Source organism: Suillus bovinus (genome assembly GCF_016758785.1).
Source record: "Suillus bovinus strain UH-Sbo-P2 chromosome Unknown EDB93scaffold_30, whole genome shotgun sequence".
In the NCBI taxonomy this organism is placed as follows: Eukaryota; Fungi; Basidiomycota; class Agaricomycetes; order Boletales; family Suillaceae; genus Suillus; species Suillus bovinus.
Window position 1 is genome coordinate 129,890 of NW_024542086.1, and position 11,465 is coordinate 141,354.

Here is an 11,465-nt window from a genome sequence, read left to right on the forward strand (position 1 = left end):
TTATCCTGAGTTTACGTCCGTTTCGTTTGGGGTCATATTAACGTATCCACCCGTGTCAGGGACTCAGGGTGTACAGGTCTCATCATATTTACGTTCGGTGAAGTTGAGCTAAAACTTCGGCCAACGTTTGAACTGGTACCTTCAAGAAAATTTTTGCACTCAAAGGAGACTATGTGTGTCAGACGAGTTCGAACCTTATGTACCTTTCCCACCGATGATTGCCGCTGCATCAAGATGACACGCCGCCGCTCTTCAACTGGTTGCACTCATTCAATTTAAATGGTGAATATTAATCTTCATCGTATTCTCAGTCCAATAACTTATATGCTGCATTTTTTTCAGCACATAAACATGGTAAGAAAAAAAGAAAAGGGACTCGAATGATGTTATGTAAGGCCCTTGGCAAGTAGTGTGGCCCCCGGGATCCTAGAAGCTGTCGAACTTCATTTCAGGACCTGACTCCGTTCTGATCAGAGAACAGGAAAGCCGCATCGATACAAATTTGGTTTGTATCAGCGCATTCAGCCCACATACATGAAAGCGGAAGCCGCTTCCTAAAGATAAGTTTCAAGTGATGTTAATTTTTTTTAAAAATTGCCCGGTTTCTTGTTCCTGTGGGTATGATAGGACATCTGTCAGTCAAACGGATATTCCTGTCCGTTTTCCTCTGCGAAAATGCATCAAGGTTCATTTGCGCACATTCCTTTTATACATAAAAGGGCAAGCGCCTTAATTATGTATATCAGATATCACCTGACGACAAGGCGAATAACGATAACAAAGAATCAGCCTTAGAGTAGCAAATGGGGCTAGGGACATCACTTACAGTTGTCTGCGAAACGTACAAGAATACCAAGGACAAAGGCCTTTGTCTATGGCTTTTGACCAATAGATACCATGGTGCGAGGAAGGATATTTCGGGAAACTGGTTCGCTAGCGGGCGATAGAAGTAACTATCCAAGCCTCAGAAGCAACAAAAAAGAGCGTTCTAGCATCGTTCAAGATAGGGTAATATTGATGTATTTGCATATTGACACTAAGACATTCGAAGGTGCATCGTGGAACGGAATGGTGCGGGCGTGACAAGTAGAGCAATTAGCCACTTTGAGCGCGCAGCTTGGTGCTCAGCGTCATACACTCTGAACTATTAGCAGGAAGGTGCCTGAGAGAGCATACCATCATTTGGTATACAAAAGCAAGAAACAGCTCCTTTGAAAAGCGCGTAAGTTTGAGATGTCATTCGACCAGGTGGCCACCGCATCGCCGGTAGAGGTAAGAAAGACATCTGGCGTAGCCACTGAAGACAGGTTTGGCACAGACTCCGAACTCTTCCAGGGTTATTGCTTCCAGTGGCATCAAATTCGTCGGATAGCGTGCTCTGACAAAACCAAAACACGATGTTCGGATCCCCGTTCAAACTCATTGGCGAGCCCCGAAGATTGTCATATCATGCCGAGTGTTGTGGATTTGATGGCACATAGTTTAACTGGTGTGACTTTCTGTCCCGTTTGCGAAGAACCCGAATGTATCTTGTACAGTGTTACAACCTGAATATATAGGAGTAATATGGGTATGTTGAAGGAACCGAATCTTGGGAGCGAAAGAAGAAAGTTCGTGAATGAATGATCGTGATAGGTTTGTCGTAAGGAGAGTCGTACGATGTGCCGCGCCTAGTAGCCAAACTAGTAGTGCATATCAGCCCCCGCTACGAGACCCATGGGAAGGCTAAGGACTCACTAAGGCCTCGCAGAGAATGGAAACGAAGTGCGAAAGCGCATATACTGCCAAATTCAAAGTGTAGCTTAAGCTCTCTGAGTGAACGTATCATGGAAGCCATATCTTGATTATCTGGTCAACGCCAGCAGAGGCAACAACATTGACGAGCTTTTCTGCTTCGCCAGCCTTCGCGTCCGCGCCGTTTGATTTCGCTGTGGAAACCCTCTGCCGACCCCATGCAAGCGTTGCTACAAAGTGAGAATGTGCCTCTACGGTCTTCATGCATCGCCCTGTGGACAGCTCCCACACACGTATTGTCTTGTCGTCCGCCGCAGACAGAAGGAGCTTGCCGGAGGGGTGGAAGACAAGTGCGCGCACCCAGTTGTCATGTCCGGCCTAGGGAGGATCAGTAGGTGTCTGCGCCAAGGAGAGTATACACACAAGGTTCTTAATCATCTGTCCGCTCTGGACGTCCCAAAGCTTGATGGTCTTGTCTCGGGATGCAGTAGCGACATAAGCCCCGGGACCCTTGGGACCCACGTTCTAGATGAGAATGATTTTAGATGTGTGATTGCTGCTGATAATTATCTGGTCTTACTGGCAGGCCCGCAAGCTCACGAATGGCGGCGTATGCAGCCACGGGTGCAAAGCAAACCGCTTCCAACTCGTTATCATGCCCTCTTAGCTCTCCTTTGCATTCTCCAGTCAGAGGATCCCACAATTTTGCAGTCTAAAATTTCGAACATGAAAGGATGTTTATTGACCGAAAGATGAAGGTTTACCTTGTCTTTTGACGCGCTTGCAAGTAGCCGGCCATCATCTGAGGGCACTGCACAACGCACCCATTCTGAATGACCAGAGATCGTTCGAACTAGATGTCTTTATTATATGTGAAGTCAGCTTCCTCGAAGAAATGCAAGAGTGTATTCCTACGTTGATGCAACATCGAAAACGCGAATTGTGCTGTCTCGACTTGCACTGACAATATATTGATCTCCTGGCATAAATCGGACCGAGGATACCGAGTGATCATGCCCTGATAGTGTCTTTGTGTTCTTCCACTCATTTTCAGAGTCCCATATCTTGATAAATAGGTCAGATGAACATGTCACTGTGAACATCATCGCCGATACGGACTCGTCAGTGGTGCTTTCACACACGTGCGTGTCACTCACCGAGCAAGTGTCCCTTATGGTCAAAATCGACATCATGGACGGCACGGTGGTGTCCCTTTAACGTCCGTTCAAAGTCGCCTGTTTCCCAGTCCCATATCTTCACTGTTGCATCCTCGCTTGCAGAGGCTAATATCGAGTATTGTGGATGGAAAGCGACGCGCGTGATGTGACCTCTGTGGCCAGTCAATACGTGTGCTGCGGGAGCACGAGGTACCCAATCCGCCTGCATTGCGGCACGTTTTGATGGAGCAATTGATAGTTCTTCTTGAAGAGATGCATTTCGGGTCTCGAGATCCATGATCTGCAACGACACATGAGTTCGATCATCAACATGATGCTAAATGCACATCTCGGAACGCACCTTCTTCTGTAGCCGTATAACGCTAGTCCATTTCTTCTCTAACAGACCCGCATACTTGGCTTTGGGATCTGGTGTATACTCCACCCCTGTGTCCTCCTTTAATGCGTTGTAGGCTGCTGTAAAATTGCTCGTATGCAGGTACTCTAGCATGGATTTATGCCTATATCGATAGACGGTCATGGTCAGTAGTACACAAATGTTCCGGACCCCGGTCCACGCACAGTTCTTCTTTTTGACGGTCTGAGAGGAGCGCCATCGTGACTTCAAAAACTTGTGGGTGGCTTGAACGCAGCTGAGCTAAAGGCTATGGGATACAACGCGTCAACAGATGTTGTTACTGGTACTGTGGTCCGACGACAAGTCACTGGCAAGATCTTGTTTTGCCTTGTTGATTCTACAAGTCGCGTCTCTATAAGTAGCCACTACTGAACTTGGCCCTGATTCGATTTCAGTGGTTATAAGTATATTGGTCTGTCAATCTGCATTTATGACCATGGTATATCTGATATACACTGGATCGTTTTTCAGCTGTCTGAACTCGTGCTATCAGTACGGTAGTGTCGCAGGTACCAACTACCAGCTTATATCCCCTGTCAACAGCCACCTCAATCATAGGTTGACAACGGTATATGGCGCATATCATACGCTCGTTGTGTATTTTACTATCGGATCACTGTTAGTATTGACACTCGGACATTGTTTTATTATTCTTACCAGGCGGGCAGGCAGACGGATTGCTTTAAATTCTTGTGCAACCTCTTTCATAGCAGATTCGACTGGCAGCCGCTCGAGCGAACTAGCACCAAAGAAACCATGAATGCCCGGAACCCTTTCAATGACATATTTTGCGTCTGATGGGGTGGCAATGGGACCGCCATGGCAAAGAACTAGGATTTCTGGTCTGATTTGCACAGCTGCATCCAGAATCCTCTTAACCCGGACCACACAATCATCGAGGGTCAACGCAGTTTTGGCACCAATCGTACCGCTCGTCGTGAGGCCCATGTGAGCTACGATGACATCAGCTCCCGCCCTCACCATTCGTTCGGCCTCGTCGACGTTGAAGACATATGGTGTTGTCAGCAGATCGAATTCGTGTGCCATTCGGATCATTTCAACTTCCTTCTCATAGCTCATTCCTGTTTCCTCCAGGTTCTGTCGAAATACACCGTCAATGAGGCCAACTGTAGGGAAGTTTTGAACTCCGGTAAAGCCCAAGTCTTTGACCTCCTTCAGGAGCTGTGACATATCCCGAAATGGATCTGTTCCGCATATCCCCGCTAAGACCGCTGTATCTTTCACGATAGTCAGAGTTTCACGGGCCATTTCAAGCATGATGGCATTCGCGTCGCCGTAAGGCATCAGACCCTAAACAATCAATCAGCTGGTTCCCTGTGGACATAGCAAGATCACGCACCGCCAAGGATCCTCTACCAGCCATCCGATAACGACCCGAGTTGTATAGGATGATGAGGTCAATTCCCCCCGCCTCTTGTATCTTTGCACTGAGCCCAACCCCTGCACCTCCGCCCACAATCGCCACCCCTCGGCTGATGTTATCTCTCAGCCGCTCCAGCACTTGCTGTCGCTTCGAGGTCACTTTCTCCGTCATTCAAGTTGTGGACCTCTGACGAGAATAGTGCCCCGCACTTTTTCCACGAGCTCCGTCTCGCATCCACATGTATGACATAATCCGAGGCAAGGCCCAGGCTCCATATCGTCAAACGTGTTGGGCCAAGGTCTCCCAGACCTGATCTGCTTTAACAATGCCACCCACTGTCGCAGTTATAGGTACCTGCGACACCAAGTTAGAGGCTCTTCTCTTCATCAAAAGAACTATTCAATCAACTGCCGTCTGCGAGGCTATCCTGATCGACATCGGGTCCTATCCTCCATCTGATTTGTGCGACATCGACATTCCCCGCTCAGATGTACTGAAGGAATGTACATCTACTGTTCATGATACATCTTCCCGCAGTCAAGCTCTGGAGACTATGACCATCGCCTTAACTCAGCTCCTAGCACGTCTACACTCAACTCAGAGTATCGCAGGGGTCATTGGCGCGGGAGGCTCGGGCAATACGAGTGTCTGCACGAAAGCATTCCGAGATGCCCTACCCATCGGCTTTCCCAAGCTGATGTTGTCCACCATGGCATCCGGGGAACGTTGCCCACTATGTGGGAGAAACAGATATCACAATGATGTATTCTGTCGTCGACGTCGCCGGCATGAATTCAATACTAGAAGTCATCCTAAGAAATGCGGCACATGCCATCTCAGGGATGGCGAAACATTCTCTTATTCGTGCGGATTTGAAGTCATCACGCCCGACTATTGCAGTCAGCATGTTTGGCTTGACCACTCCATGTGTGCAAGTAGCTACCCAGAAGCTGGAGGAGCTGGGATACTCTGTAATGGCATTCCATGCTACAGGTGCTGGGGGCTTAGCAATGGAGAGACTCGTCCGCGAGGGTCATTTTGTTGGGGTCCTTGACATCACCACTACTGAGCTTGCGGATGAACTAGTGGGTGGTGTACTCACTGCTGGTCCTCGTCGTCTCGAAGCAGCAGCAAGGTGTGGTATTCCACAGGTGGTGTCAGTGGGAGCCTTGGATATGGTAAACTTTGGACCAGCGGATACCATTCCGAAACAATTCCAGGGGCGACTATTCTGTCATCACAACTCTTCAGTCACCCTGATGCGCACCTCCCGCGAGGAATGCTCAAAGCTCGGTCAGATCATGGTAGAAAAGCTGAAGGGAGCACCCACCGATAAGACACGCGTTATCCTGCCCTTGCAAGGCTTTTCGGGTATCGACAAAGACAAAGGTCCATTTCGCGATGCTGAAGCGGACGGCGCTCTACTGGACGCACTGAAGAGTGGTTTGCTGTGTCCAGTGGAAGAGCTTGGTGTGAATATCAATGACCCTTCTTTCGCATTGAGGGTCGCCCAGGCGTTGCACGAGCTGTTACTGGACAGTAGATTGTAATGTGGTAGAAATAGCAGTGAAATTCTCGATTTTTGCAATACCAGCATGTAGTATAGATAGGGAATAGCAGGCAAAACAGTTACAATGTAGCGAACAAGCAGTTATCCACGTCCATTCAAAGTCCCATGTCCATGGCCGTTGTACAGCTGCAGTGTAGCATATCGGTCTCGGTGAATGTGCGACAAGGGAGACAAGAGAGGCTATGGTTACAATATTAAACGAGAAAGAGAAAGATGAAGAGATGAAGAGGCGGCGATACTCAACATAGTGACGGATATACAAACTAGGAAGACATTCGGCACAAAACATATAAATCTATATCCAATGTTAGCGATCAAGGATTTTTTACATTCCTCTGCAGAGGGAAAGAGAAAGGTCATAAATTCGTGAAGGGGCTAGCTTTAGTAGGGCACGCTACCCATACCCATGAAGTTCTGTCCAGGAGGACCAGGGCTGGGGTGACGCATGACACTCTGGTGCATAGCCTGACTCTGCTGCATACTGAAGGGTGGGCTCATCATGCCCATCCCCATTTGCATAGAGAGCAAATGCGGAGACAACGCACCACCCATGCCCGGCGTCATTGCGCCGTACATAGCAGGGGTGTTCGCCATGTTCGCCATGTTCATCGGGAACATAGCCTGTTGTGGGGGAGGAGATTGCGATGGTGGTGTGGGACCATCGGATGTTCCCCCTTGTTGATGCTGATTCACCTGCATCTTCTGCATCGCTTGAAGCTGCTAGCGATATGAACACCAACCCAAATACAAACTCTCCATCACGCACCTCGTAAAAAGCAAAGTCCTGCAGCAGAGAAGTTCTCGCAGGGTGGGTGTGGAAGATACGAAGCATTTCTTGACCAGCTTCAGGTAACAGCTCCTGGGTGTCTCGGGAGTTTGTCACTGGCTTGCGTTCTTGAGTGTTGCTAACCGAACGGTAAGCAGACAAGTTCTTCTGTTCGTGCGGCAGCTTACTTCAAGCGGATATGCCTCAAATTGGCATTCGGAATATCACGAACGAAGATCCATCGCACTTTGAATACACCCTTCCATTTGTCCGACGCCCATACTGTACTGCTTCTTGTGTAGTCCACCTACAGGGAAGAAAAAGATGAATATTTGGAGATCCGGGAGCAAAGTATACGCACTGGGGTTAACATTTCCGCCATTCCGCAAAAATGTCCGCTGGAGGTGAAGGTGAGCATACATTAGCATTGAATAACCAAATTACTTGCCTAGCATTCACGCTGAAAAAAAGGTAGATGGGACCCCTCCCACCACATTCTTTGAAGGCCTTGTCAAGTCTCTTGTTTCCAGGATCAGTAGAACTCCATATCTCGTACTTCAGAGATTTGTGAACGTCATCTTCTGTATATGACTTGATAACAAAATAGCGGGCCTAGGCAGTGTTTAATCAAGGTAGTGACATACAAAGCAATGAAAGCGTACAAAACCAGGACGAACGTCGAAATTGGGCGGATTGTAACCTTTTCCAGCAATCAGAGTTGGAACGTCCACAGGAGTGTTGACGAACCCAGGAACGGGTTGGGTGTTGTTGTCATTCTGTGTCTGTCCCAGGCCAAAGGAATTCCCCATTCGCGGAGCTTGGCCGCTTTGTTGATTGAGATACTGCGAAGGAATGGACGGTACGCTAGGGATGTTGCCTTTTTGACCCTGATTGTATCGGTAGTTCAGGTTGGGGTTAGAAGTGCGTTGGTCAAGCTTCTCTTTTTGCTCCCAAGACGTAGCACCGGTGGCAGCCATTGCACGTTCAGCATCGTTCATGGAACCAGCGCGTGATTGATGCATTTGTTGTTGAGCCTGGGCGTACGCTGGGACGCTGCCGGGCGCCGGTCCGGGCTGTGCAGTTGGGGTCTTCCGCCCATCAAGATCAGTGTTTAACTGCAATTTGCGAGAGCCGTTACTGGCGCCCTGTACGTTTCCCGAGCGCATACCAGGGGAAAGGACGGGGGGCGGATGAGTGGGTTGGAACCGGGGAGGATGGGCAGATTGTCCCGCCTGATATGCCATATTACTGACATAGATATTGTTGTTGATTTCGAGGCCGGACAAAGCACGCGCGAGGTCGTCGGGATTTCCAGCCGCAGCAAATGATCCACCAGGGGTCCGCCACTCCCCAGCACCGGGTGTATTCCACGGAGAGGACCGCCCCATAGGGCTTGTTGGATACTGTCCGCCAGTATATTGCTGCTGCTGCTGCTGTTGGCCGGGTACAGGGGACCGGGAGGCGAAGTAGGACTCGTCTTCGTAAGGATTGACAAGCTCCTGTTCCTCGATATACTCCTCCTCTCCTTGTGGGGGGCTGGGACTATGTCCGACTGAGGGATGACGTCCACTTCCTTGAACAGTCCCAGCACGCTTGAGCCCCGAAGAGGTCATTTGCCTGACACCACTCTGAGCCCCATAAGTCAGGCTCTGGTGGCGCCGCACGCCTGACCCGGCGGGAGGCGGAGAAGGGACGTGCGAAGTTGAGTATTGAGGTGACAGAGGGGATGGATTGCCTGTAGATGGCTGCGATTGGGCGTCAACGACGTGTTGATGCTGGGCAGGCTCAGAGTTGGACATATCGTGCTGTGAGAATACAGGTAAGCATGCAAGTTAATGAGAGACGTAACGAGTCCAATATTGGAATATCCGTGAGATGGCGTTGAAATGTTTACCAATAGCGTAGAGGATGGAGAAATAAATTAAGCAGCGACTCACTTCGTCGTCATTATGCAACCCTCTCATTTCGCTCTCCCAGTCCTCTTCGTCGCCTTCGTGACCAGCGATGGCGGACAAACTATTCATAGTCCTTGGGGTGAGATTCCCTGTCTGTCGTGAGCTTTTCTGCCCATGGAAGGCTGGAGGGAATGTAACGGTAAGCTGTGAGCAAAGATCTGATGTAACTTTCACATACCTTTATACTTTGTGGGCAGAGAGCTTTGTCGATGCAATGAGACTGTTTTCTCTCCCACTGCGCCAACTCCACCGACCCAATCTTCATCGACAGGCTCATCATCATTCCACAGTTGTTGCTCCTGTGTTTCTTCAGAAATGGTAGCACGAGCGCCAGCCCTCACTGCACGAGATGAAGCTGAGATCGTGTGATGGCGCCGGACGCCACCAGTTAAGGGAGGAGATGCTGGTACGAGAGGAGGGGAAATCTGATGTGTCGCCTGGGATGACATCGGCGATAATTTTTACGTCTCCTGATGTCTCAACTGGAGAGACTGACCAGAGTAGGTACTGATCAGAGCGATCTGGCAGAAATCAGAAGAGAAAGAAGAAAATTGGAGAACGTGGGTGAGTTACCGACTATTCCGAACTTCTCATACGTTCTATGAAAGCTGTGACACAGCACGACTATCAATTGCATTAACACAGCTAAAGTACCAAGTAATAACACATCGCCGTCTTCGTTCTGCTCATCCAAAAGTACCATACCGACAGCAGCAGGAAATTAGGATATCTGAACCAATCTTTGCACTAACTTGGACAGAACCGCCAGAGATAACGCGGGTGCGGTTAATATTTTCCGATTTTTCCGATTTGCCGTGTCACCAGAGAGCAAATGAGATCTATAATTTTAGTCACTTAGTATGAGCTGGGAAATGGTCTTGAAGCTTGAAGGATCATGGCAATGACTGCTGCGGGCGAACGATTTTCATATGTACTTTAAGCATCATGATTTTCCGACGATGATCGCTGAACCGAATTGGCAGAAGCAAAGCTCTGCATGGCTGAAGTGTACAGCAAATTCGTGTGTTCCTGCATGTGCCATCAACTGCGGGTCGTGCAGCCGAACGTTCCGCTGCTCAGCGCTCAGAGTTTCGGCAGTGACCATCATCATGTGATGGAACAAGATCAGGCCAAAATCTTTTGATATCTTGAACAACTTACCACCGGTACCAAGGAAGGCGTGGTCGGAAAGCGCCGAACACACGACGAGACTGTTTTATGCTGTGACCTCGATCGATTTCCTTTTCGAGGCGGGACCTCGCTGGCGTTCTACTGACAACTGTCAAGATGAACGACTACTCCATTTTGCAACTTCCCGATGGAGCTCAGTTAGCATATGAGGTGCTTGGCTCAAATCACAAGACATCAGTTCCCTTCGTGTTCGTCTGTGGTACTACATCCTGTCGGGGGGACACGAAGAAAGTATCATCGCTACTAGCCAAATGTCGACAAGGTCTGTGGTTAATAGTACACACCGAACGAACAATGCGTATAAATTGACTCGATACAGTATTGGTCTATGATCACAGGTAAATGTCAAAGACCGCTTTCTGACTCCTTGTTTAACTATGAGCAGAGGCATGGGAGACTCCCAGTCTCTAGAAGATGACCCTTTTACTATCGAAACACTGGCAAGAGACCTTCTCTCTCTAATTCATCATCTTCAGTGGACCGAGGTTGCTCTTTGCGGTCATTCCATGGGAGGTAGGTCCAAGGAAGGCAATTCACACCACAGCTCGGAACCTCACGCGTATTTCAAGGCATCGTCGTTCAGAGTCTTTTATTCTTACCCTTTCATCGCACGAATCCGACTCCCCTACCTTTTCGTGTGACACACGTCGTACTCGCTTGTACTACATTCACACCTATCCGGGACCCAAAATACGGACTCAAGATCCCAAGTATACCGAAGTCACGCTTGACACTTGAGATGATAAAGGAGACGGTGCGCCTCAGTATGCTCCCCAGCTATGACCCCGAGTGGTTTGCTAGTGAAGCCAATCAGGAGAGAATCAGAGAGATCGTAGATCGCTCCTTGATTGACAGGTCGAGCTCTTCCCTTTATTTGACATGATCAGTGCTGACCAAATGCTCAGGCCATTAAAGACCATATGTAGGTATCCTTCTCAAAGTCATCTTAGCGTAACGTTTATCTTGGCACAGTACAGCAAAAACGAGCAAGTTCTCAATATGATTTTACTGGGCTTCATTCTCGCCTCTCACCGGACACTCAATTCATGATCATCCACGGTGAACTTGATCAGGTCGTGCCTTTCTCTGAAGTTCGGGGCTTTTTAAGGCTTATTCCATGGGCGCGTGTGGTACCGGTAGGAAATGCACCAGGTTCGGTACCAACTCTTCGTTTCGGTCATGATTGGGTCGAGTACTTCAATCCCCAGGTTTGGTATAATGTCTATGAGATGTTTTTGCAGGGGGAGAAGGCCCGTTTGTGATAAGGATTTGGTATTGCTGCAGTAATGT

General features: G+C 48.9%; 5 protein-coding genes across 5 annotated transcripts; 2 read left to right on the forward strand and 3 right to left on the reverse strand.

The window, feature by feature from the left end:
* Positions 1-1,687: 1,687 nt before the first annotated feature.
* EDB93DRAFT_454821 (WD40-repeat-containing domain protein) lies at positions 1,688-3,699 on the reverse strand. Its single transcript, XM_041456428.1, has 8 exons — positions 3,474-3,699; positions 3,253-3,412; positions 2,892-3,192; positions 2,650-2,827; positions 2,499-2,595; positions 2,315-2,446; positions 2,158-2,259; positions 1,688-2,112 (listed from the first exon to the last, which is right to left on the reverse strand). The coding sequence occupies exons 1-8, from the start codon at positions 3,506-3,508 to the stop codon at positions 1,825-1,827; spliced, it is 1,293 nt and encodes a 430-aa protein (XP_041307395.1). The 5' UTR covers positions 3,509-3,699; the 3' UTR covers positions 1,688-1,824.
* EDB93DRAFT_454582 (TIM-barrel-protein domain-containing protein) lies at positions 3,636-5,157 on the reverse strand. Its single transcript, XM_041456425.1, has 3 exons — positions 4,670-5,157; positions 3,967-4,620; positions 3,636-3,914 (listed from the first exon to the last, which is right to left on the reverse strand). Exons 1-3 carry the CDS (start codon positions 4,862-4,864, stop codon positions 3,912-3,914), a joined length of 852 nt encoding a protein of 283 aa, XP_041307396.1. The 5' UTR covers positions 4,865-5,157; the 3' UTR covers positions 3,636-3,911.
* On the forward strand, positions 4,580-6,671 carry EDB93DRAFT_1284400 (uncharacterized protein). The gene is made up of 2 exons (XM_041454483.1): positions 4,580-5,430; positions 5,534-6,671. Exons 1-2 carry the CDS (start codon positions 5,019-5,021, stop codon positions 6,241-6,243), a joined length of 1,122 nt encoding a protein of 373 aa, XP_041307397.1. The 5' UTR covers positions 4,580-5,018; the 3' UTR covers positions 6,244-6,671.
* Positions 6,260-9,597, reverse strand: EDB93DRAFT_1147921 (YT521-B-like domain-containing protein). Its single transcript, XM_041449545.1, has 8 exons — positions 9,163-9,597; positions 8,967-9,106; positions 7,692-8,834; positions 7,478-7,641; positions 7,391-7,427; positions 7,218-7,336; positions 7,030-7,168; positions 6,260-6,980 (listed from the first exon to the last, which is right to left on the reverse strand). The coding sequence occupies exons 1-8, from the start codon at positions 9,431-9,433 to the stop codon at positions 6,645-6,647; spliced, it is 2,349 nt and encodes a 782-aa protein (XP_041307398.1). The 5' UTR covers positions 9,434-9,597; the 3' UTR covers positions 6,260-6,644.
* Positions 9,598-10,185: 588 nt separating this feature from the next.
* EDB93DRAFT_454615 (Alpha/Beta hydrolase protein) lies at positions 10,186-11,463 on the forward strand. The gene is made up of 6 exons (XM_041456426.1): positions 10,186-10,437; positions 10,495-10,513; positions 10,561-10,688; positions 10,745-11,030; positions 11,081-11,097; positions 11,148-11,463. The coding sequence occupies exons 1-6, from the start codon at positions 10,272-10,274 to the stop codon at positions 11,435-11,437; spliced, it is 906 nt and encodes a 301-aa protein (XP_041307399.1). The 5' UTR covers positions 10,186-10,271; the 3' UTR covers positions 11,438-11,463.
* The last annotated feature ends 2 nt before the right edge of the window (positions 11,464-11,465 follow it).